Source organism: Scomber scombrus, chromosome 21, assembly GCF_963691925.1.
Source record: "Scomber scombrus chromosome 21, fScoSco1.1, whole genome shotgun sequence".
Taxonomy (NCBI): domain Eukaryota; kingdom Metazoa; phylum Chordata; class Actinopteri; order Scombriformes; family Scombridae; genus Scomber; species Scomber scombrus.
In genome coordinates, this window is record NC_084990.1 from 25083184 (window position 1) to 25109376 (window position 26193).

Consider the following 26193-nt stretch of genomic DNA (forward strand, 5'->3'; position numbering starts at 1 on the left):
TTACGCAGCATACATGAGTTAAGCCCTTCTGAACATTAACGACATTTTTAATTATAAAGCAATTCCATTGAAATGTATTAAACTTTCATTTAATAGAAAAATCAATAGATATGCCATCAAAATCTGTAAAATAAATCAATCAATCAACTTAATATAGGGTTGCAAAGATGAGTACACACTTGATTAAAACCAACACGTACATCACTAATACTCAGTGTGTCCTGCCTTACGTTTGAGTATAAACTGACCCTTCCTATTATTGTCCCATCTGTCCTGTTCCACCACCAGAGTTCACTCAGGTTTCTGTTTGCAGGAGGGCCAGAGGGGACGGGGCTACCACAGGACAGCACACTTCCAGAGATTAGTCTCAGCATCTTTATTGAACATCTTCCTGTTCTCAGTCTGAGTTTGTATATAATCAGCATTTTCTTTGGCTCCACTCCTTCAGAAATCAGTTAAAATATGAATTAGTTTACCAAGTTTCAAATAAACAAAAAATAGGTACATTTATATGTGTATACATTTTTTTATATACAGTATGTTTCATTTCATGTTCATAGTTACTATGAAGTTACTATCACAGCCACAACCCAGTGTTCATTAACAGTGAAGGAATAATAATAATAATAATTATTATTATTATTATTATAATGGGTGCTATTTATATATATATATATATTTATATTTCACATACCCAAGGAGCTTGGAGAGTGACTCCAGTTTTAAATGTCTGGGGGTAAACATCACTGAGATTAATGCAATATTTGGATCCTACTTTCATCCATGGAGGGCCTGCGCCTGCCATAGGGTTGACTTTCATCATCATCATAACTGATGATCAGCACAATGTAAACATAACATCAATGTAACACTTTTTCTCACATTAAGTAATATTCTCATACCAACATTTGTGTTTATTCGGGGTAATGGTTATTATTCCACTTTGCTGTATGTGATATGACTATAATAATGTTACTCCCTTCCTCTAAATTACAAACCAATTAATACAAAACTGATCACACAAAAGTGTTGTATTGTTTGTTGTAATTGTATATTGTATTAATACATTAGAAATGATATTGCATTAGATTTATTAGCATGAAGCTGTAACATACAATAGTGAACATTCAGTAGAAACACAAGAAACAGCAAAACAAAGATAAAACATTTAATTTCACTCAATTTAGATTTTTCTCAGTTTTATTCAACTCAAAAATCTCTTATTCTGAAAATAGTAATAACACATTTAACACAATCATTTTAATAGCGTAGCTGTAATTTCCTGTATTCTGGTTCCTTATAACAGGGCTGACTATACTGGGAGGAAAACGATGGGTACATTTTGTAATTCCATCCAGAGGAAGTGTTTGGCCTCAGATCACATATTAGAAGACAATGAAAAGCTTAATGAACCTTGACTGAAATGTTTCCTATTCAATATTTCCATTGACAGAGAATGAATAGAATAATTTGTCAGTTTTATGAGCCAGTTTATAAATGAGTCAGCAGCTTTTATTAGTCAGCTGCTGTCCATCAGAGACTCAGGTGTGTTTCCAGAAAGCCGTTTATGTGGAAAACTCAGAGTAAGTTAATCCTGAGATGAGTGAAACTCTGAGTCAGTCACCATGGTAACTGAAACTCTGAGTCAGTCACCATGGTAACTGAAACTCTGAGTCAGTCACCATGGTAACTGAAACTCTGAGTCAGTCACCATGGTAACTAAAACTCTGAGTCAGTCACCATGGTAACTGAAACTCTGAGTCTGTCACCATGGTAACTGAAACTCTGAGTCTGTCACCATGGTAACTGAAACTCTGAGTCAGTCACCATGGTAACTGAAACTCTGAGTCTGTCACCATGGTAACTGAAACACCCTTCCAAGATGAATATCTGTTAGAACGGTATCACTGCTCCTTACACTCAATCATTTCCTAACATTATCCGGCCATATATGGAGAATGTTAAAATATAAATATATATATATATATATGTATACACACATAACCAAAAACAGACCGGTCCTCTCTACAGTAACAATCAAATAAAAGTAACCATCCTGCTCATCTTTTCACTATTTACTAACGTAGCATTAGCACTTCTTAGCTAACTGAATAGTCTGTAGAGACAGAAACAAAGGCGACAAAATACTAATATTTAGTTTCAGTAAGTTATTAATGTCCTGAACATTTTATTGTGACAGTGTTTGACCACCTAAGCTTCCTGGTGTCTGTGCATCACCAACAACGAGCATCAGCAGCACCGCACGTGTGTGTGTATGTCCACGTGCACGTGTACAATATGTGAGAAGCCGTCGGTATCAGTGAAAACGTGGACTGGAGTTTCATTGATTTGGGTTTTTTTCTCTCAATAAACAAGTGAAACATTCAATAATGAAGCTCTGCAAACAATAGATGAGGGCTGAGTGAACATTCAGCAGAAACACATCTGATAAAATAGCAAAACAAAGATAAAACATTTGATTTCACTTGATTTTGATTTTTGTCATTTTCTTTTTCTCAAAAATCAAATATATTGAAAATAGCAATAACACATTTGAGCTGAATAAGTGGTGTATAGAATATAAAAGGCAGTGAAGAAAAAAAGATACAAACTCATAAATCATCAATCATCCAATCAGATCTCCTCTCTGCTCTTCTTCTAGTGGGCTCAATAAAGGTCTCACTACTTCCTGTTTTGGAGCGTTGGTGCTGGTGATGACCAACTGCTGTCAGGGCTCCCTGAGCTTCTTCCTCTTCAGCCGGCTCTCCTTCAGCTCTGGAAACACCGAGGTCATAATAATCCATCTCAGTGTCCTCCTGTGAGTCTGACTTCTGCCCCCTGCTGGCCTGGAGAGACATGACAACACAGATCTAAGTGACAGCATCACTCCTCTCTCTAGTTCAAGATAAACAGGCTGAGTGCTTCATTTCAACCAGTCCTCTAAACAAACATGTCCAGTACCTTCAGGATGAAATAGATGATAATGACGACCAACAGCAGAGCCACCAGCAGGACGACTGGTGGGATGATAGAACCTGTTCTGTAAGGTTTCTCATCTGGATCTGATGAGACACATTCAGTCATCACATTAGATCACATGACATCATGAGGACAACAGCTCCCATCAAACAGGAACTTTACTGATGTTAAATCTCCTAAAATCAGTGAAGTCTGAAGCAGCTTGTTGATTCAGCTCTTAGAGAATAAGTTCATCTGATCCTCTCTGTATGCTGATGATGTTCAACAAAAACCACTAATGTGTTCACAGCTGCTTTGAAAGAATGAATGAAAGTCTGCTGATTCTCTCCTTAAAGCTCCTGTCTGGTTAAAATGATTCAACTGATTGTTAACAGTCAACATCTTTACATGCAGTTAAATCAGATGTGATCCTGGTGAAGCTCTGAGTTCATCATGTAAAGCCCTGTTTATTATCATTATAGTGCTTATCTGGCTTCACTTTTACTTTCCACTACAACACAGTTGTTATGGTTGAATAATGTTAAAGAAGCCGGGAAGGAAACAGTTTACAGCTCCTTCATCAGATTGTGACTCAGCTCTCTGTAGGTCGCTGGGTCGCTCCTGCTGCCTCATGACTTTTTATCAAACATGGAAACAAAGTCAGTGTGACGTCTCAGTTGGACTGAGCTTCACACTCTGCTTCAGCTTACCTGTGACAGTGAGAGAGAGCAGACGGCTCTCAGAGGAGAAGTTATGAGAAAAAACATAGACGCCATAAACACAGCTGTAGTTTCCTTGGTGGGCGGGGTCTGCAGCAGGAAACAGGAAGTCAGCAGAGTGATTGACAGCTGGCTGGGTGTAGTTGTATGTTGTGTTGGAGGAGGTGAAGGTGAGCTGGAAGGAGCCTCCTGGGTACTGAGGCTGGACGGAGCAGCTGATGGTGAAGTTGGAGCCCTGGAGAACCTGAAACCCCTGCTGCTGGGCCCCGGAGACCCCGTCCATGGTAGAATACACAGAGATGATTGGCTGAAGCAGCAGGTCTGTAAATACAGAGAGATGATTGGCTGAAGCAGCAGGTCTGTAAATACAGAGAGATGATTGGCTGAAGCAGCAGGTCTGTAAATACAGAGAGATGATGAATCTTTCTTCTTCTTTGAGAAGTTGAATGTTGCTGTCGTCCTGGATAAGTTTCCAGTTCAGTCCAATGGAAACCACCAACTATCACTGTGACAGAGGAAGGAAAATATAACTGTCAGAGATGATGTCACTGATGGACGTACCTGAGCAGGTGAGCTCCATGATGAATGAAGAGTAAACTGATGAAAATACACAGTCCCTCAGGTCAGATCCAAAATAAAGACAGTAAGGGTTGATCCTCCATACAGATCTGTCTGAGGTTTCATTTCTGGCTTCTGAAGAAACAGCAGAGCCACAGTCCAAATATTTACATATTATATCTGCTTCCTTCAGGGTCCAGTCATAATGCTCTACTGGTCTCCACTCTCCATGTTTCATCTCCAGTGTACCTGCACAGCGACTGGCTCCTCCCACCAACCTGACAGGCTCTGAACAGAAACAAGAGAGTCATCAGTAAAAGAATAAAGTGAGTTTCATTAGAACAGAAACAAGAGAGTCATCAGTAAAAGAATAAAGTGAGTTTCATTAGAACAGAAATGAAGACAAATCAAAGCTGCAGCTCCTTCTAGCTTCTAGGTTCTTCTAGTTGAGTCTGATCTTCTACAGTCCAGGAGAGCAGACTCATGGCCTCCACACTGGAACTCTTTGGTCCACATTGGAGCCTCCACTTCTCCATAGAGCGCCCCCTGGAGGACTGAAGGAGCCCCACAGCCAAGCTCCCTACAGACCACCTCTGCATCCTTCTGGTCAAAGTCAGCTTCACACACTGAGGACCACGACTGCTCAGACTTCACCTCCAGTCTGCCTGAACACAGACTAGTCCCATTCACCAGCCTGACAGAGTCTGGAGAGAGAGAGGACCGTCCAGAATCACCAACATCAATGAAATGAGGTATGCACTTTTTTGTGCAAAGAAAGGCGTAGAATCCTGGCAGTTACCTCCATGCTCAGATTCTCTCAGGAAGCACTGTCTCAGAGCTAACTATCAAGGTGCTATCTGGAGAAGATGCCTCGAGAACAACCCTGAAGTTCCTTCCCCAGTTGAGCATGGGTGGTCTAGAGTGGACCAAGATGGTGACTTGCAGCTCTCCATAGACTGGTTCAATGTCTCCAATGGTCCACAAGCAGTACTTGAGTTTCTGTCCTGCTCATGCAAGAGGGACTGTGTCACTCCATCATGTCAGTGTGTTGCCAACAACTTGGCCTGCACTGACCTATGCCATGCAAGACAGTGCAAAAACCAGAAGGATGACTTTGCTGATGAGAAACAATCCTATTCCTCTGATGAGGATTCCGACGAGGAGTTTGATTAGTGTCGTGGCCTTGAATGATGCAATCGGTACGAAAATGTCATAAAATGTCATTGATCATGCCTAAAAGTCATGACCTTGACCTTTTTCAGTAATGGCAATGTCATAATTGGGTTAACCACACCTTAAAACATAGGAATCCATGTCTCATTTGTTATTTGTTATACCGTTTTTTAGATTTTCAGCTATGTCAGTGTTCTGCTTAATTTATAGGCATTATTTTCTCAAACGCCATGTCTGATATAACACTGAAAATCACCCCCTCCAAATCAGATAATATGGGTAAATGATACATTTTCTGAATCCTTAGGGTCATACCAGTATTTCAGTGTTTGGATTTTGTTTCTTTGATGCTCCCTGGTGCCACAGGATTAAAAGACAAAGATGACTTAGGCGGAAATGGCAGGAAAATGTGTGTGATTAAAAGTTTGAAGAGCTCCAGGGTTGGCTGTACTTATCCAAAATGTTCACAAAGGGATTTAAATCAAAGTCCAGAGTCTCCCCTTTAAAATGATACCAAACATAACAAAATAAAAAAAATATTCCAATATGTCCAATATAGATTTTCAGCTGTCAGTGTTCTGCTTGATTTATACGCATTATTTTTCTCAACCTTAGTTTACATTATGTGTGTTAACTCAAAACAGCTACTCTTGTCAGATGGCCATCATACATCATTGAAAAGCTGAGATTCCAGGCTTTCAGAAATGGTATGGTAGCCTTTGCCACTTTTTCTGTAACGGTTTCCATATTTTGAGGCCCTGGCTCACGGACTTTAAGTGGTGTAACCATCAAAACTTGAACCAAAGAAATTACACTTTCTTAAAAAATGCTCAAATTCTCAATAAAACACCATTTCAACTAGTTTGGCATGATCTTACATTATACACATGATGTGTCACAAAGTGCAAGCACCATTTAAGAGGCTATTTTGTTAAAATTGTGAAGAAGGCCTTATAACAGGAGATTGAGATCATAATAAAATAATATCATCTGAACCACCTGATCTCTTTATAATATAATAACATCATCTCTGAGCCAGAACCACTGAACTCATGATGGAGGACTGGAACCAGTTCCTCTCTCTTTCTGCCCACGCACATCTTTTAAAGATACATTATTCAAAATTCCTATTGTCCGATTAAACACACTGTAGGTGATTCAAATATCCAATATTTATCATTCTTTGTGGTTACACCATGGGACATTTTCAGGAGCATTCAGTCTTACTTTTGGTAAAAACAAATGTTGCAAATGTCATTTTAAATGACACAAAACCAACAGAAACTAATATACATATTAATAAACCTGATGCTGCTTTTAAAACTATTTTTTAATACATTTTTGAATTTCTCATCTTGCCAACCCTTGTTTTTCACTGACCCGGCTATGGAAGCAATCATTCGAACACCCAAATAGGTGGTAGGAGGAGAACATCTGCACTCTGGACAGCGCCTAACTCCCATTCGCGCCTATATGGTTGATATGACCACCCTCACCTCAACCATCGCATGTACCAAGTGGCTGCTGAATAAGATTAACACCAACATAACTTGGGCAATGATGAAGTTGAAACCCAGCAAGTTAAGGAGCATATCCATCATGCAAGGAAAATTCGTGAACATTACAGCATATTCTTACTGGCTGCAAAATCAGTCTCTCGCAAAGAGGCACAACAGTGTCCTGCAACAACTGGCCACTACCTTGGAGCGAAGGATATCCACCACCAATGCCCTCCCTCCCCCGACGTCCAGTTTCCCAAACACCATCTCCTTTGTGGAAGCTGGACAACTTCCTTGGAGACCCTCCTGGATGCCGTCCAGGACTGAAAAATGCAGGTTGACCTAGGCCAAAGGCTCTGACAGAGATAATCACAACTAACCTCAGACTGGATATGATCCGATGGTCAACCTCGCAGAAGTCCCTTCACATACTGGAGTTAACTGTCCTGTCGGAGGTTGCGGTTGATGAAGTGTGTGAACGCAAGAGATTGACATATACTGACTTAGCAGCAGAGGCAGAACAACGAGGCTGGCGGACCAAGGTCAACCCGGTAGAGGTTGGCTGTAGAGGGTTTATAGCCACCTCAACATCTAAGCTCCTGAAGAAGATGGCAAACAGTGAGGTCACTGTCAGAGGATGCAGAACGAAGTAGCAGCTGGATCTGGCTGAAAAGAAAGGATTCCGTCTGGGCTGCGAAATGACCAGCAAGAAGGGTGAAAGCTGAGGGGAGTGCACCTGGGATGCTAGGTGATGCTGTTGAGAACTCTGGAGGTGTTGTGAGTCTATCAACGAAACATCAATGAGGGTGCCCACCTGACGACCCCAAGGAAGTGATTAGTAGCCCCTTCTCCACTCAAGATCTCAGAGTGCCAACTTATCTGAGGGATTGAAACACATGTACCTCCACCATGACCAGTCGCTTTTAGTTGTGCCCAGATCCAAGCTAAAGCTCAGGGGAGACCGGGCTTTTTCAGTTGATTTTATTATGTTTGATGTGCTGTTGTTGTTTTCATGTGTCTTGTAAGGCGCCTATAAATAAAATGCATTTTATATTCTTAATATTTTTATTGTTTTTTTTTAAAATTATTGTTATTATTATTATTATCATTGGAACTTTTTATCATATGGTTTGTTAATGTCCGCAGTATTGAAGCTAACTGTAAATGATGAGCGTTAATGGTTAGCTGGTATCGTGTGACTGGAAACCACCTCATGTACTGGTCACAGCACAATTACGCTCTTCCAGAGAATCAGTGCTATTATACATTTTTTTACTTTTTTCTTTTTCTTAGATTCTGCTTGTTTAGTTTTCTCCCCTTCAGGTTATATATTTATATGCATATCATACTTGTACATAGTATACTGTATGTACACTCTTTGGTCACTTCATAAATGTACATATGTGTATTTGCTTAGTTATTTCTGTTGATATCATTTTGGATGACGGAGGAAGTCCATGATGGCCTTTGGACTCCTGTTTAGGAGCAAGTTTTTGTGTTCTTCTTTACTGTATATCATATATATGAGTATAATGTTGTTACTCCCTTCCTGTAAATTACAAACAAATGAATAAAAAAGGTGTAAAAGTGTTATTGATGCATTAGATTTATTAGCATGAAGCTGTAACATACAATAAATGAGGGATGAGTGAACATTCAGCAGAAACACAAGGAACAGCAAAACAAAGATAAAACATTTGATTTCACTCAATTTTGATTTTCTCAGTTTCTTTATCTCAAAAATCTCTTATTTTGAATATAGTAGTAATGCATTAAAGCTGAATAAGTAGTATATAGAATATAAGAGGCAGTGAAAGAAAAAGATATAAACTCATCAATCATCAATCATCCAGCGTTAGTGCTGGATGTAAATCAGAAGCTGCGGAATCAACCAACATGGACGTCATTCATCGCCATACTGGGCTGAAAAGACCAGAGAATGAGAGGAGGGAGGAAACCAAACATGATTTTCTGCTTCTGAGGGCTTGTGTGGCTCCTTGGAGGTCCTACTCTGCTCCTTAGGCTCTTTCCTCTTCAGCTGGACGAACTGGGATGATAATAATCCATCTCAGTGTTCTCCTGCGGTCCTGACGTCTAACTCCTGCTGACCTGGAGAGACATGACAACACAGATATAAGTGACTGTATCACTCCTCACTTCAGTTCATGATAAACAGACTGAGTGCTTCATTTCAACCAGTCCTCTAAACCATCAGCACAGGGGAAAAAGCAACTCAACACTTTTTTGGATTATTTGAATGGAGAGTAAGGGTTGAGAATATTGCCTACGTAGTACTTTAAAAGCAGGAGTCTCTCTATTATTAGGTATCACGCCCCTCATTACTCTGTTCACAGTAGAATAATGGATGAAACTACAGCTAATCTGAATTAGACTCCTCCTGTTTTCCTCTGTCAGATTATTGCTTTCAACAGTAGCAGCTCATGCTATCAGACCTCAGCTCAGACTACAGAGAACTGTAATTATTAACACTGGTCTGAGGTAGGGATGCCCCCTGAAACCTGCTTCTGAACTGGAACCAGTATTAACCAGTTAAAAACCTGAGGTATTTTTAAGCTCAGTTCTTTTATCAGTACTTGAAGAAAACAAGGAGTGAGATTATTGGATGGTAAAATCTGGTTTTGGGTTCTGCTTGTTTCCATGGAGATATTATTGAGTTCATATTGTGACACTGTTGTAAACATTGTTGTTGATGTCAGCAAACTCTGCATTTTTAACTCTAATATATAAATACATTATAGTCCTGTTGTGGATTCATGACTTTCATTAACTATAATTTTAATATAGTAATAATTTAATAATAATATAAAGAGCTGATAAGAGTATTGATGAGGAACCAGATCAATAAGAGGTATAGATGAGAGTAGTAGTATTGATGAAATCCTAATGAAACTGATCCCTAGTGTGAAGTCAGTACATCTGATCATGGTTCTGACACTGAGCTGACAGAGAGCAGAAAACTGCTCTGTTTACACTGTGTTAATACAAATGATTAAACACCATATACATACAGTATATTGTAACTCTAAACTGCTACTACTGCTGCTTTCTCTTGTAGTGTGAATATCCTTAAAGGTGCAGATTGTCTCAGTTTGAATCAATGAGCCTCCAGGAACAAGCTAACTTCTCTACCCTTTAGGATGCTGTCGTCCTGGATAAGTTTACAGTTCAGTCCAATGGAAACCACCAACTATCACTGTGACAGAGGAAGGAAAATATTACTGTCAGAGATGATGTCACTGATGGACTTACCTGAGCAGGTGAGCTCCACAATGGAGGAAGAGGAACCTGAGGATACACAGTCCCTCAGGTCAGATCCAGACTGAAGACAGTCAGATATGATCCACCATACAGATCTGTCTGAGGCTTCATTTCTGCTTCCTGTTGAAACAGCAGAGCCACAGTCCAAATATCTACATATTACATCTGCTTTCTTCAGGGTCCAGTCAGAGTCACTCATCACTGGTCTCCACTCTCCATGTTTCACCTCCAGTGTACCTGCACAGCGACTGGCTCCTCCCACCAACCTGACAGGATCTGAACAGAAACAAGAGAGTCATCAGTAAAAGAATAAAGTGAGTTTCATTAGAACAGAAACAAGAGAGTCATCAGTAAAAGAATAAAGTGAGTTTCATTAGAACAGAAACAAGAGAGTCATCAGTAAAAGAATAAAGTGAGTTTCATTAGAACAGAAATGAAGACAAATCAAAGCTGCAGCTCCTCTTCTACCTGAGCAGGTGAGTCCAACAGCTTTACCAGGTGAGCAGGTTCTTCTAGCTGAGTCTGATCTTCTACAGTCCAGGAGAGCAGACTCATGGCCTCCACACTGGAACTCTTTGGTCCACATTGGAGCCTCCACTTCTCCATAGAGCGCCCCCTGGAGGACTGAAGGAGCCCCACAGCCTAGCTCCCTACAGACCACCTCTGCATCCTGCTGGTCAAAGTCAGCTTCACACACTGAGGACCACGACTGCTCAGACTTCACCTCCAGTCTGCCTGAACACAGACTAGTCCCATTCACCAGCCTGACAGAGTCTGGAGAAAGAGAGGACCATCATTAGTTTTGGGAATATTTAACTGCAACATTCATACCAATAAAGCTTTTTCTCAATTTGAAAGTAACAACTGATGAAGAGAGAGAGCACATTCATACCCTGACTCAAGTCTTTATCTACAGAAAATATGTTATGTTAGTTGTAGGATTTGAAAATGTCTTATTTAGAATGACCCAGTGGTGGACAGAAATGCATGGTATCAGAAAATAAAGAAGATGTAGAAGTTTAAAAGGAGGAGTCTCTCTGTTATTAGGTAGTCACGCCCCTCATAACTCTGTTCACAGTAGAATAATGGATGAAGCTACAGCTAATCTGAATTAGACTCCTCCTGTTTTCATGCAACTAACCCCTGAGGAACTCCACATATCATAGCTACTCGATCAGATTCATAACTTCCAACGGTCACATAATAACTCCACCGAAACACCATATACATACAGTATATTGTAACTGTTAACTGCTACTACTGCTGCTTTCTCTTGTAGTGTGAATATCCTTAAAGGTGCAGATTGTCTCAGTTTGAATCAATGAGCCTCCAGGAACAAGCTAACTTCTCTACCCTTTAGGATGCTGTCGTCCTGGATAAGTTTACAGTTCAGTCCAATGGAAACCACCAACTATCACTGTGACAGAGGAAGGAAAATATTACTGTCAGAGATGATGTCACTGATGGACTTACCTGAGCAGGTGATCTCCAAGATGGAGGAAGAGGAATCTGATGATACACAGTCCCTCAGTGCAGATCCAGACTGAACACAGTCAGAACTGATGCTCCATACAGATCTGTATGAGGCGCTTCTGCTTCTTGTTGAAACAGCAGAGCCACAGTCCATATATCTACATATTACGTCTGCTTCCTTCATGGTCCAGTAATAATGCTCTACTGGTCTCCACTCTCCATGTTTCATCTCCAGTGTACCTGCACAGCGACTGGCTCCTCCCACCAACCTGACAGGCTCTGAACAGAAACAAGAGAGTCATCAGTAAAAGAATAAAGTGAGTTTCATTAGAACAGAAACAAGAGAGTCATCAGTAAAAGAATAAAGTGAGTTTCATTAGAACAGAATCAAGAGAGTCATCAGTAAAAGAATAAAGTGAGTTTCATTAGAACAGAAACAAGAGAGTCATCAGTAAAAGAATAAAGTGAGTTTCATTAGAACAGAAACAAGAGAGTCACCAGTAAAAGAATAAAGTGAGTTTTATTAGAACAGAAATGAAGACAAATCAAAGCTGCAGCTCCTCTTCTACCTGAGCAGGTGAGTCCAACAGCTTTACCAGGTGAGCAGGTTCTTCTAGCTGAGTCTGATCTTCTACAGTCCAGGAGAGCAGACTCATTGCCTCCACACTGGAACTCTTTGGTCCACATTGGAGCCTCCACTTCTCCATAGAGCGCCCCCTGGAGGACTGAAGGAGCCCCACAGCCAAGATCCCTACAGACCACCTCTGCATCCTGCTGGTCAAAGTCAGCTTCACACACTGAGGACCACGGCTGCTCAGACTTCACCTCCAGTCTGCCTGAACACAGACTAGTCCCATTCACCAGCCTGACAGAGTCTGGAGAGAGAGAGGACCATCATTAGTTTTGGGAATATTTAACTGCAACATTCATACCAATAAAGCTTTTTTATTGGTATTGATAAAGAACCGGATCAATAAGAGGTATTGATAAGAGTAGTAGTATTGATAAAATCCTAATGAAACTGATCCCTAGTGTGAAGTCAGTACATCTGATCATGGTTCTGACACTGAGCTGACAGAGAGCAGCAAACTGCTCTGTTTACACTGTGTTAATACAAATGATTAAACACCATATACATACAGTATATTGTAACTCTAAACTGCTACTACTGCTGCTTTCTCTTGTAGTGTGAATATCCTTAAAGGTGCAGATTGTCTCAGTTTGAATCAATGAGCCTCCAGGAACAAGCTAACTTCTCTACCCTTTAGGATGCTGTCGTCCTGGATAAGTTTACAGTTCAGTCCAATGGAAACCACCAACTATCACTGTGACAGAGGAAGGACAATATTACTGTCAGAGATGATGTCACTGATGGACTTACCTGAGCAGGTGAGCTCCAAGATGGAGGAAGAGGAATGTGATGATACACAGTCCCTCAGCTCAGATCCAGAATGAAGTAAGTTAGAGCTGATCCACCATACAGATCTGTCTGAGGCTTCATTTCTGCTTCTTATTGAAACAGCAGAGCCACAGTCCAAATATCTACATATTACATCTGCTTTCTTCAGGGTCCAGTCAGAGTCACTCATCACTGGTCTCCACTCTCCATGTTTCATCTCCAGTGTACCTGCACAGCGACTGGCTCCTCCCACCAACCTGACAGGCTCTGAACAGAAACAAGAGAGTCATCAGTAAAAGAATAAAGTGAGTTTCATTAGAACAGAAACAAGAGAGTCATCAGTAAAAGAATAAAGTGAGTTTCATTAGAACAGAAACAAGAGAGTCATCAGTAAAAGAATAAAGTGAGTTTCATTAGAACAGAAATGAAGACAAATCAAAGCTCCAGCTCCTCTTCTACCTGAGCAGGTGAGTCCAACAGCTTTACCAGGTGAGCAGGTTCTTCTAGCTGAGTCTGATCTTCTACAGTCCAGGAGAGCAGACTCATTGCCTCCACACTGGAACTCTTTGGTCCACATTGGAGTCTCCACTTCTCCATAGAGCGCCCCCTGGAGGACTGAAGGAGCCCCACAGCCAAGATCCCTACAGACCACCTCTGCATCCTGCTGGTCAAAGTCAGCTTCACACACTGAGGACCACGACTGCTCAGACTTCACCTCCAGTCTGCCTGAACACAGACTAGTCCCATTCACCAGCCTGACAGAGTCTGGAGAGAGAGAGGACCATCATTAGTTTTGGGAATATTTAACTGCAACATTCATACCAATAAAGCTTTTTCTCAATTTGAAAGTAACAACTGATGAAGAGAGAGAGCACATTCATACCCTGACTCAAGTCTTTATCTAGAGAAAATATGTTATGTTAGTTGTAGGATTTGAAAATGTCTTATTTAGAATGACCCAGTGGTGGACAGAAATGCATGGTATCAGAAAATAAAGAAGATGTAGAAGTTTAAAAGGAGGAGTCTCTCTGTTATTAGGTAGTCACGCCCCTCATAACTCTGTTCACAGTAGAATAATGGATGAAGCTACAGCTAATCTGAATTAGACTCCTCCTGTTTTCATGCAACTAACCCCTGAGGAACTCCACATATCATAGCTACTCAATCAGATTCATAACTTCCAACGGTCACATAATAACTCCACCGAAACACCATATACATACAGTATATTGTAACTGTAAACTGCTACTACTGCTGCTTTCTCTTGTAGTGTGAAGATCCTTAAAGGTGCAGATTGTCTCAGTTTGAATCAATGAGCCTCCAGGAACAAGCTAACTTCTCTACCCTTTAGGATGCTGTCGTACTGGATAAGTTTACAGTTCAGTCCAATGGAAACCACCAACTATCACTGTGACAGAGGAAGGACAATATTACTGTCAGAGATGATGTCACTGATGGACTTACCTGAGCAGGTGATTTCCATGATGAAGTCAGAGGAATCTGATGATACACAGTCCCTCAGTGCAGATCCAGACTGAACACAGTCAGAACTGATCCTCCATACCGATCTGTATGAGTATTCATTTCTGCTTCTTGTTGAAACAGCAGAGCCACAATCCAGGGATCTACATATTATATATGCTTCCTTCAGGGTCCAGCGAGAGGAACTAACTGGTCTCCACTCCCCATATTTCAGGTGCAGTGTACCTGCACAGCGACTGGCTCCTCCCACCAACCTGACAGGCTCTGAACAGAAACAAGAGAGTCATCAGTAAAAGAATAAAGTGAGTTTCATTAGAACAGAAACAAGAGAGTCATCAGTAAAAGAATAAAGTGAGTTTCATTAGAACAGAAACAAGAGAGTCATCAGTAAAAGAATAAAGTGAGTTTCATTAGAACAGAAATGAAGACAAATCAAAGCTGCAGCTCCTCTTCTACCTGAGCAGGTGAGTCCAACAGCTTTACCAGGTGAGCAGGTTCTTCTAGCTGAGTCTGATCTTCTACAGTCCAGGAGAGCAGACTCATGGCCTCCACACTGGAACTCTTTGGTCCACATTGGAGCCTCCACTTCTCCATAGAGCGCCCCCTGGAGGACTGAAGGAGCCTCACAGCCAAGCTCCCTACAGACCACCTCTGCATCCTGCTGGTCAAAGTCAGCTTCACACACTGAGGACCACGACTGCTCAGACTTCACCTCCAGTCTGCCTGAACACCGACTAGTCCCATTCACCAGCCTGACAGAGTCTGGAGAGAGAGAGGACCATCATTAGTTTTGGGAATAATTAACTGCAACATTCATACCAATAAAGCTTTTTTATTGGTATTGATAAAGAACCGGATCAATAAGAGGTATTGATAAGAGTAGTGGTATTGATCAAATCCTAATGAAACTGATCCCTAGTGTGAAGTCAGTACATCTGATCATGGTTCTGACACTGAGCTGACAGAGAGCAGCAAACTGCTCTGTTTACACTGTGTTAATACAAATGATTAAACACCATATACATACAGTATATTGTAACTCTAAACTGCTACTACTGCTGCTTTCTCTTGGAGTGTGAATATCCTTAAAGGTGCAGATTGTCTCAGTTTGAATCAATGAGCCTCCAGGAACAAGCTAACTTCTCTACCCTTTAGGATGCTGTCGTCCTGGATAAGTTTACAGTTCAGTCCAATGGAAACCACCAACTATCACTGTGACAGAGGAAGGAGAATATTACTGTCAGAGATGAAGTCACTGATGGACTTACCTGAGCAGGTGATCTCCACGATGGAGGACGATAAATATGATGATGATACACAGTCCCTCAGTGCAGATCCAAAATGAAGACAGTAAGATATGATCCTCCATACAGATCTGTCTGAGTCTACATTTCTGCTTCTTGTTGAAACAGCAGAGCCACAGTCCAAATATCTGCATATTATATCTGCTTCCTTCCGGGTCCAGAGAAAGGGACTCACTGATCTCCACTCTCCATGTTTCAGCTCCAGTGTACCTGCACAGCGACTGGCTCCTCCCACCAACCTGAACTCTGAACAGAAACAAGAGAGTCATCAGTAAAATAATAAAGTGAGTTAGTTTGAAAAGTGAATTTGAAAGTAATTAGTGCATTTTCTAATTTCCTGCTAACTACAAACAATAGTCTGGATTTAGAGCTCATCATAGCACAGATACTGCACTAATAAAAGTTACTAATGACCTTTTTGACTTCATCAGACAATGGACTTCTCTCTGTCCTCGTCCTGTTAGATCTTAGTGCTGCCTTCAACACTATTGATCATCAAACCCTGTTACAGAGACTTGAACATTTAATTGGCATTAAAGGAACAGCATTAAACTGGTTTAAATCCTATTTATCTGATAGATTTCAGTTTGTAAATGTTAATGATAAATCCTCCATGCAAACAAAAGTTAGACATGGTGTTCCTCAGGGTTCAGTGCTTGGTCCAATACTATTCTCCTTATATATGCTTCCTTTAGTTATACTATTCTCCTTATATATGCTTCCTTTAGTTATACTATTCTCCTTATATATGCTTCCTTTAGTTAATACTATTCTCCTTATATATGCTTCCTTTAGTTAATACTATTCTCCTTATATATGCTTCCTTTAGTTATACTATTCTCCTTATATATGCTTCCTTTAGTTATACTATTCTCCTTATATATGCTTCCTTTAGTTATACTATTCTCCTTATATATGTTTCCTTTAGTTATACTATTCTCCTTATATATGCTTCCTTTAGTTATACTATTCTCCTTATATATGCTTCCTTTAGTTATACTATTCTCCTTATATATGCTTCCTTTAGTTATACTATTCTCCTTCCTTTAGGAAAAAACATTATTCGGAAACACTCAATAAATGTTCATTGTTATGCAGACGATACTCAATTATATCTATCAATAAGGCCTGATGAAATCAACCAGTTAACTAAACTACAAACATGCATTAAGGATATAAAGGCCTGGAAGACCTGCAATTTCCTGCTATTAAACTGAAATTAAGTTATTGTGCTTGGCCCTAAACACCTCAGAAACACATTATCTAATGATATTATTACTACTCTGGATGGCATTACTTTGGCCTCCAGCACCACTGTAAGGAACCTAGGAGTTATATTTGACCAGGATTTGTCCTTTAATTCCCATATAAAACTAATTTCAAGGACTGACTTTTTTCATCTGCGTAACATTTCAAAAATTAGACACATCTGTCTGAAAATGATGCTGAAAAACTAATCCATGCATTTGTTACTTCTAGGCTGGATTATTGTAATTCATTATTATCTGGCTGTCCTAATAAATCTCTAAAGACTTTAACTAATGGTTAAAGACTCTCCAGCTGGTCCAGAATGCAGCTGCACGAGTTCTGATAAAACTAGAAAGAGAGATCACATTACTCCTATTTTAGCTTCACTGCATCGACTTCCTGTAAAATCTAGAATAGAATTTAAAATCCTTCTCCTCACTTTTAAAGCTCTTAATGGTCAGGCTCCATCATATCTTAAAGAACCTCATGAACCTACTGGAACACTGCGCTCCCAGCTCATAGAACCTCATGAACCTACTAGAACGCTGCGCTCCCAGCTCATAGAACCTCATGAACCTACTAGAACACTGCGCTCCCAGCTCATAGAACCTTATGAACCTAGAACGCTGCGCTCCCAGCTCATAGAACCTCATGAACCTACTAGAACACTGCGCTCCCAGCTCATAGAACCTTATGAACCTAGAACGCTGCGCTCCCAGCTCATAGAACCTCATGAACCTACTAGAACACTGCGCTCCCAGCTCATAGAACCTTATGAACCTACTAGAACACTGCGCTCCCAGCTCATAGAACCTCATGAACCTACTAGAACACTGCGCTCCCAGCTCATAGAACCTTATGAACCTACTAGAACACTGTGCTCCCAGCTCATAGAACCTTATGAACCTACTAGAACACTGTGCTCCCAGCTCATAGAACCTTATGAACCTACTAGAACACTGCTCTCCCAGCTCATAGAACCTTATGAACCTACTAGAACACTGTGCCCCCAGCTCATAGAACCTTATGAACCTACTAGAACACTGTGCTCCCAGCTCATAGAACCTTATGAACCTACTAGAACACTGTGCTCCCAGCTCATAGAACCTTATGAACCTACTAGAACACTGCGCTCCCAGCTCATAGAACCTTATGAACCTACTAAAACACTGTGCTCCCAGCTCATAGAACCTTATGAACCTACTAAAACACTGCGCTCTCAGCTCATAGAACCTTATGAACCTACTAGAACACTGTGCTCCCAGCTCATAGAACCTTATGAACCTACTAGAACACTTCACTCCCAGCTCATAGAACCTCATGAACCTACTAGAACACTGCGCTCCCAGCTCATAGAACCTCATGAACCTACTAGAACACTGCGCTCCCAGCTCATAGAACCTCATGAACCTACTAGAACACTGCGCTCCCAGCTCATAGTACCTCATGTACCTACTAGAACACTGCGCTCCCAGCTCATAGTACCTTATGTACCTACTAGAACACTGCGCTCCCAGCTCATAGAACCTTATGAACCTACTAGAACACTGCGCTCCCAGCATGCAGGCCTACTTGTGGTTCCTAGTATCTCTAAAAGTAGAACAGGAGGCAGAGCCTTCAGTTCTCAGGTTCCTCTCCTTTGGAACCATATCCCAGATTGGGTCGGGGGGGCAGACACCCTCTCTACGTTTAGGGTTCCAGCTCCTACTTTATGCTGCTATAGGCTGGGGGACTCCCATGATGCACTGCTCCTCTCTCTCTCTATCCATCATCTATATCCATTAACATTCGTGTACTATTAATGCATCAATAAGATAAACTTCTTCCCCGGAGTTGTCTCACAGGTAATCTGGACCTTCAATGTGCTTCTCTCTCTCCTCTCCTTCCTCTCCTTCCTCTCCTTCCTCTCTCTCTCTCTCCTCTCCTTCCTCTCTCTCTCTCTCCTCTCCTTCCTCTCTCTCCTCTCCTTCCTCTCTCTGGTTCTGAGTTTTTTCTCTCCACTGTCACCAAGTGCTGCTCATGTGTGAATGTTGGGTCTCTTTAAATTAAACTGAAGAGTTCGGTTTAGAACCTGCTCTATGTGGAAAGAGCTTTGAGATAACTTTGTTGTGATTTGGCGTTATACAAATAAAGATTGATTGATTGATTGATTGACTATAACCTGCTCCGGAGCAGGTTAGCCGTTCAGCATAAGTTACCATGGTGATTTACCAGTTAACATGGTGATTTACCAGTTACCATGGTGATTTACCCCGGTAAGAAGTGAACCAGCGTCGTAGGACGGAAAACCCAGAGTTAACCCTGAAGTTACCTCTATCTAAGTTAACATATTTTATGAGTTTTCTTAGGTTTGAGGGTATTTGGTCATGAACCCAAATAGATTGACTGTCCACCACTGATGGAGGTGTGAGTAACGTCCTCCAGCTCCTCCTGGAGGATCAGAGGTGTTCCCAGACCACATGACATACATTCTCTGTTTTTACCTGATTGGTGATCATCTTCAGCCTGGAGTCCTGGAGAGAAAATCAGACAATTAATATTAATATTGGTGCAGAGCTGTGAACTGAACAAACACTGTGAGGCTTTCCAGCAGCTCAGAGCTCATCTCAGTGAAAACACAGATTATTGAACTCACTCAGGAGTCATTTGACCAGTTTACCACTGACCTGCAAAGTGGACCACAATATAACTTTTACATCTGTTTTACCAAATATGCCACAGACTGTTATAATATGTGAAAGTAACATGTTCAGTTTTCAGTAACTAGAAGACGGAGCTAAAAACCAAACCAGACAGTCTTATTGAGATTGAGATTTTTTTCCAGCAGAGACCTGAGAACAAGAAAAATTCAGACGTGGAAACATTGAAATGCAGGATGACAACAGTCAAATCGCTAAACTTGAAACCTCAAAACAGCAATGACTCACTAAGCCATTACACTGAAAATAAGATATTTCATTACTACTAATACATTTTTTGAATGCAGGATTTAGACTTAAATCATTTTACAAAGATGTTTTGAAATCTTTCACACATCCATCATTAAAGCAGAGTCCTGCCTGAGCTGCACACTAATTCTGTATAATTTGTTCAGTTTTGTTGTTCTGTGCTTATTGTTGTTGTTGTTTTTTTATTGACAATCAACTCTTAAATAGGTATGTTTAGGTATGTTAGTTACCCTTTTTCCTCCTCATGTATCTCCTCATCAGCCAGAAGACAAACAACACTGAAGCCACTAACTGCAGGTTAAAGGCTCAGTTCACTAAACTTTGACCAGATTTTGATATATTTGCCTTTTTTTTCATCATCGTCAGAATTCAGTCATGATGGACCATCAGTACGACACAGTCAGAATTTCTTCATGACTGGATGGGTTAAATGTGAGAAACAGTTTGACAGAGAAACAGGAAGTGTCTCAAATACGTGTATTTGATAAGAAAAAAAATATTTCCCAACAGCCAGTCCTGTACATGACAAGAAATGCTCTGCCGTTGCCATGGTAACAGATGTGTAGTCTGTTAGTTGTCCTCAGATGCTAACCCTAACCCAGCCTGGACAACTTTACAGACCTCAGTTCTGATAAAGTAATTATAGTAGGTGACTTTAATATTCATGTAGACATAGATAATGATAGTTGATTTTTTTCATTATTAGATTCAATTTGCTTCTCCCAAAATGTGAATGAACCCACTCACTGTTGTTTGGTTCTTCAAAGCCTGGCAGATGGCTTTGTCTGGTCTGGGTAAAATCAAGCAGAACTCAAAATCCCATATTCCCCCTGGGGGATTCTCTTCCCTGATTGGCTGTGAGGCGCCTGACGTCACTTCCTGCCAATGACGTCACCCGAGTCGGACAAAAGCAAGCTGCACATCGTAAACGATGCTTTTTCACTAGTTATTGTGCCAGGAAAGACGCGGGAGACTTAAAGAAACACGTGTTTCTCCTTCCCCCTTCTTCCTCTGATCTGTTCATCTTTTTTATGTAGATATTTATTTTTGTCATCACAATTCAAGTTATTACAGTTTATATGCTGGCTTTTAGCTGTGGGGGGGGGGGGACCCATCCAATCAGAAGGCTTCCTTTTTTGCTGGATCATGCAGTGAATAGCAGTCACTGAATTTTGTTTGAAATGTGACTCATAAAAATGGAATAAATGAAACAGTTCTTGTTTCTGGCCCCCAGATCCTAGGATCTCCGCTGCCGAGCATTCATGTTTTTTGCTGGCGTTAATCTCTCCTCACTGACTCACTCACTGTCACAGACTACTGTTATAATCCACCTCTGTAAACAGTGCACAGCATGTGTTGGTCATATTCCTGCACTGTCTGCACACATGTGGGCAGCCACCCAAGACGACACAGAGCGAACACACCAAAAGAAAAACAAAGATCTGGCTTTTATCGCTTATTTGCACTTCATGTCTTCTTTTTAATAAAGTCACAGAGGTTGAAAGTAACAAGCCTGTTTGACAATGTAATGAGTAGAAAGTAATATTTGTGTTTAAATGTAGGGAGTAAAAGTAAAAAGTCACCCAAAAATACAAGTACAAATACTTCCTCTGCCTTTAGCTCATTTGGTTTGACTTACTGATATTTGGGTTGTTTGCTCTGTGTTTTATCTTCTGTGTTCCTGCTCTCCTTCCAGCCCATTTCCCCTCCACACCTGTCCTGTATCAGTCCTCAGTGTCCCTCCAGTCTGTCCTTGTCTGCTCACCTGTTCCTCATCCACTTATTAGTAATTTTTCCACAGGAGATGCTAATTTTAATTAATGGATTCATTTATAATTCCCATGTATCTTTTATCTCCACTGACATCTGATGTTTTACACATCGTGATGTTTTCTGAAAAGCTGCCGTTGTTGACAGGAATAAAAGAGGTAAAAAACATTTGTATCCTTCACCCACCTGCCTTTTCTCTTAAGCCCAAGAGTAGCATTTAAACTGTTAACCACCTGATGTGTCTGCAGTTTATTTGCATAGATCACTACATCAATGCACTTCACATGCTGTTAAGCAATCAGAGCGTCAGTGTGGTTTATGTGGCTGCTGTGTAGCTACGTATGAGTCTGAATTTGTTCAACTTTCTTCTAAATGTTCGTAAGTCAGTTTTTCTGGAACAAGATGGTCCACTGGAAATATAATGTGTGCCTCCACTACAGCTTCCATGTTAACACATCAGTTATTAAACTGTGAAAAGAAGCGATGTGAAACTATCAGGACTGAACTGAAGATATTTCACTACTTTTTACTGATAACATTTTCCTTCAGTGAACTTTTGACTTAAATTCAGTATTTTTCAAAGAGGTTTTGAGTCTTTCACACATCCATCATTAAAGCAGAGTCCTACCTGAGCTGCACAGCAACACCAACACCATCAGCAGGTGATCCATGACCAGGTAGACCGTCTGTCTCTGTCTGTCTGACGGACTCGATAGCTCTCCTCTGCTGATCACATGATCTGTTTCCTCTTTTTATCTCACGTGAGCAAGATTTTACTCTGATAAGCAGTTTGACAGAGTAACAGGAAGTAACACGACAATAAACATGTTGCCATGGTAACAAATATGTTCTCTGTAATCTCAGATGCTTTCTGTCACAGAAAAACCTCATAACTTCATTTAGTTCATTTTAAACAGTTGTTTGTTGTTTAGGAAGATTTGAGTTGTTATTATTAAAAACTAAAAGTGTGTGATTTAAAACAGGAAGCTGACAAACCACAAACACCCTTCTGTTTTCTCACTTCACTCTTTTTTGACCCTCTTCCCGTTCTCAGTCCGAGCTTGCTGATTATCAGCATTTTCTTTTGCTCTGCTACTTCAGAGTAAAACTGAAATATGAAAGTTTACCACAGTTCACACAGAAAAATATAAATAAATAAATGTAGAAATACTGAAATCGCCTAAACATAAGATTATTTTGGAAAATAAATCTTTGACATTATTTAGTTATTTAGTTCTCTTTCATTACCAAAATGAAAAGAAAGAAAAAACCCCTCTGTGAGACCATTTACTGTGAATGTGTGTCAGACACTCTACACACATGATGCCAACTTACTGTCATACATTACGCAGCATACATGAGTTAAGCCCTTCTGAACATTAACGACATTTTTAATTCTAAAGCAATTCCATTGAAATATATTAAACTTTCATTTAATAGAAAAATCAATAGATATGCCATCAAAATCTGTAAAATAAATCAATCAATCAACATCAATATATATATATATTTATATTTCACATACCCAAGGAGCTTGGAGAGTGACTCCAGTTTTAAATGTCTGGGGGTAAACATCACTGAGATTAATGCAATATTTGGATCCTACTTTCATCCATGGAGGGCCTGCGCCTGCCATAGGGTTGACTTTCATCATCATCATAACTGATGATCAGCACAATGTAAACATAACATCAATGTAACACTTTTTCTCACATTAAGTAATATTCTCATACCAACATTTGTGTTTATGAAAGGAGAAAGTATAATGACAGTTCTTCAGATACACATTTATCTGTGATCGCTGTAATTACTGATACAATGGAGGTTTTCTTTAGGTAATTTATATTGATTGTGTTTAAACCACTGATTTTACACTAATTTTCTTTTTCACACATTTCTCTTTCAATTGGTGTTGTTTCAGACACACAGAAGGAACTCAGGAATGTGCCATGTGTCTATACTTTAAGGCTGGTGAAGTGTCTTTTAATTAATGACTGTGTGACTCTGATCTGATGATAGAAAAGAGAGTGAGTCGGAGTGTCTCTCCGATAAGTTCTGACGTCTGAAGGAGACACCAAAATCTGTCTTATGTTACTTTTATGTAGTTATTGTCACTTTTGGGGTTTCATCTTGGAATGTTAATGGATCTGTGTTTGTCCCAGAGAAAACCAGTCAGTCTCTATATCACACGTGGTCCAGTTTACTATCTGAGGGTCAAAGGTGACTCTGACCAGATGATGTTCTGACCTACTAAATGAATAACTCAGTACATACCTGTTCTTCAAGGTGTTGCCCTGCTATTATAAATTTGTGTTGATGGGTTTATTAATTTTCATAATGAATGATTGCTAATAGCCAAACCTGTAACCAAGGCCCAACAAATGGTGCCCCGTGTGATGCAGAATATTATTGGCAATTATTCATAACTGTGCAATACTCATTTGATGAAGTCTGTGATGGCCTTTGGACTCCTGGGTAGCAGCAGGTTTGGGTCGGAGTGTGTGAGGGTTTTCTTCTTTGAGGGTTAATGGAAGGGAAACTCGGGGTAATGGTTATTATTCCACTTTGCTGTATGTGATATGACTATAATAATGTTACTCCCTTCCTCTAAATTACAAACCAATTAATACAAAACTGATCACACAAAAGTGTTGTATTGTTTGTTGTAATTGTATATTGTATTAATACATTAGAAATGATATTGCATTAGATTTATTAGCATGAAGCTGTAACATACAATAGTGAACATTCAGTAGAAACACAAGAAACAGCAAAACAAAGATAAAACATTTAATTTCACTTTTTCTCAGTTTTATTCAACTCAAAAATCTATTAATCTGAAAATAGTAATAACACATTTAACACAATCATTTTAATAGCGTAGCTGTAATTTCCTGTATTCTGGTTCCTTATAACAGGGCTGACTATACTGGGAGGAAAACGATGGGTACATTTTGTAATTCCATCCAGAGGAAGTGTTTGGCCTCAGATCACATATTAGAAGACAATGAAAAGCTTAATGAACCTTGACTGAAATGTTTCCAATTCAATATTTCCATTGACAGAGAATGAATATAATAATTTGTCAGTTTTATGAGCCAGTTTATAAATGAGTCAGCAGCTTTTATTAGTCAGCTGCTGTCCATCAGAGACTCAGGTGTGTTTCCAGAAAGCCGTTTATGTGGAAAACTCAGAGTAAGTTAATCCTGAGATGAGTGAAACTCTGAGTCAGTCACCATGGTAACTGAAACTCTGAGTCAGTCACCATGGTAACTGAAACTCTGAGTCTGTCACCATGGTAACTGAAACACCCTTCCAAGATGAATATCTGTTAGAACGGTATCACTGCTCCTTACACTCAATCATTTCCTAACATTATCCGGCCATATATGGAGAATGTTAAAATATAAATATATATATATATATGTATACACACATAACCAAAAACAGACCGGTCCTCTCTACAGTAACAATCAAATAAAAGTAACCATCCTGCTCATCTTTTCACTATTTACTAACGTAGCATTAGCACTTCTTAGCTAACTGAATAGTCTGTAGAGACAGAAACAAAGGCGACAAAATACTAATATTTAGTTTCAGTAAGTTATTAATGTCCTGAACATTTTATTGTGACAGTGTTTGACCACCTAAGCTTCCTGGTGTCTGTGCATCACCAACAACGAGCATCAGCAGCACCGCACGTGTGTGTGTATGTCCACGTGCACGTGTACAATATGTGAGAAGCCGTCGGTATCAGTGAAAACGTGGACTGGAGTTTCATTGATTTGGGTTTTTTTCTCTCAATAAACAAGTGAAACATTCAATAATGAAGCTCTGCAAACAATAGATGAGGGCTGAGTGAACATTCAGCAGAAACACATCTGATAAAATAGCAAAACAAAGATAAAACATTTGATTTCACTTGATTTTGATTTTTGTCATTTTCTTTTTCTCAAAAATCAAATATATTGAAAATAGCAATAACACATTTGAGCTGAATAAGTGGTGTATAGAATATAAAAGGCAGTGAAGAAAAAAAGATAAAAACTCATAAATCATCAATCATCCAATCAGATCTCCTCTCTGCTCTTCTTCTAGTCGGCTCAATAAAGGTCTCACTACTTCCTGTTTTGGAGTGTTGGTGCTGGTGATGACCAACTGCTGTCAGGGCTCCCTGAGCTTCTTCCTCTTCAGCCGGCTCTCCTTCAGCTCTGGAAACACTGAGGTCATAATAATCCATCTCAGTGTCCTCCTGTGGGTCTGACTTCTGCCCCCTGCTGGCCTGGAGAGACATGACAACACAGATCTGCATCACTCCTCTCTTCAGTTCAAGATAAACAGGCTGAGTGCTTCATTTCAACCAGTCCTCTAAACAAACATGTT

The 26193-nt window shown here is 40.1% G+C and overlaps 1 protein-coding gene across 1 annotated transcript; it reads right to left on the reverse strand.

Moving 5' to 3' along the window:
* Positions 1 to 2645: 2645 nt before the first annotated feature.
* On the reverse strand, positions 2646 to 22518 carry LOC134003178 (scavenger receptor cysteine-rich type 1 protein M130-like; the record flags this gene model as incomplete). The annotated part of the gene is given in 16 exon segments (XM_062442305.1): positions 2646 to 2846; positions 2962 to 3062; positions 3669 to 3829; positions 3914 to 3998; positions 10178 to 10462; positions 10655 to 11031; positions 11540 to 11558; positions 11648 to 11938; positions 12229 to 12534; positions 13041 to 13325; positions 13518 to 13823; positions 14523 to 14804; positions 14997 to 15302; positions 15809 to 16090; positions 19576 to 19605; positions 22439 to 22518. Coding segments are annotated over 16 exon segments (3360 nt in total), but the record flags the coding sequence as incomplete, so codon positions are not given.
* Between the last annotated feature and the right edge of the window lie 3675 nt (positions 22519 to 26193).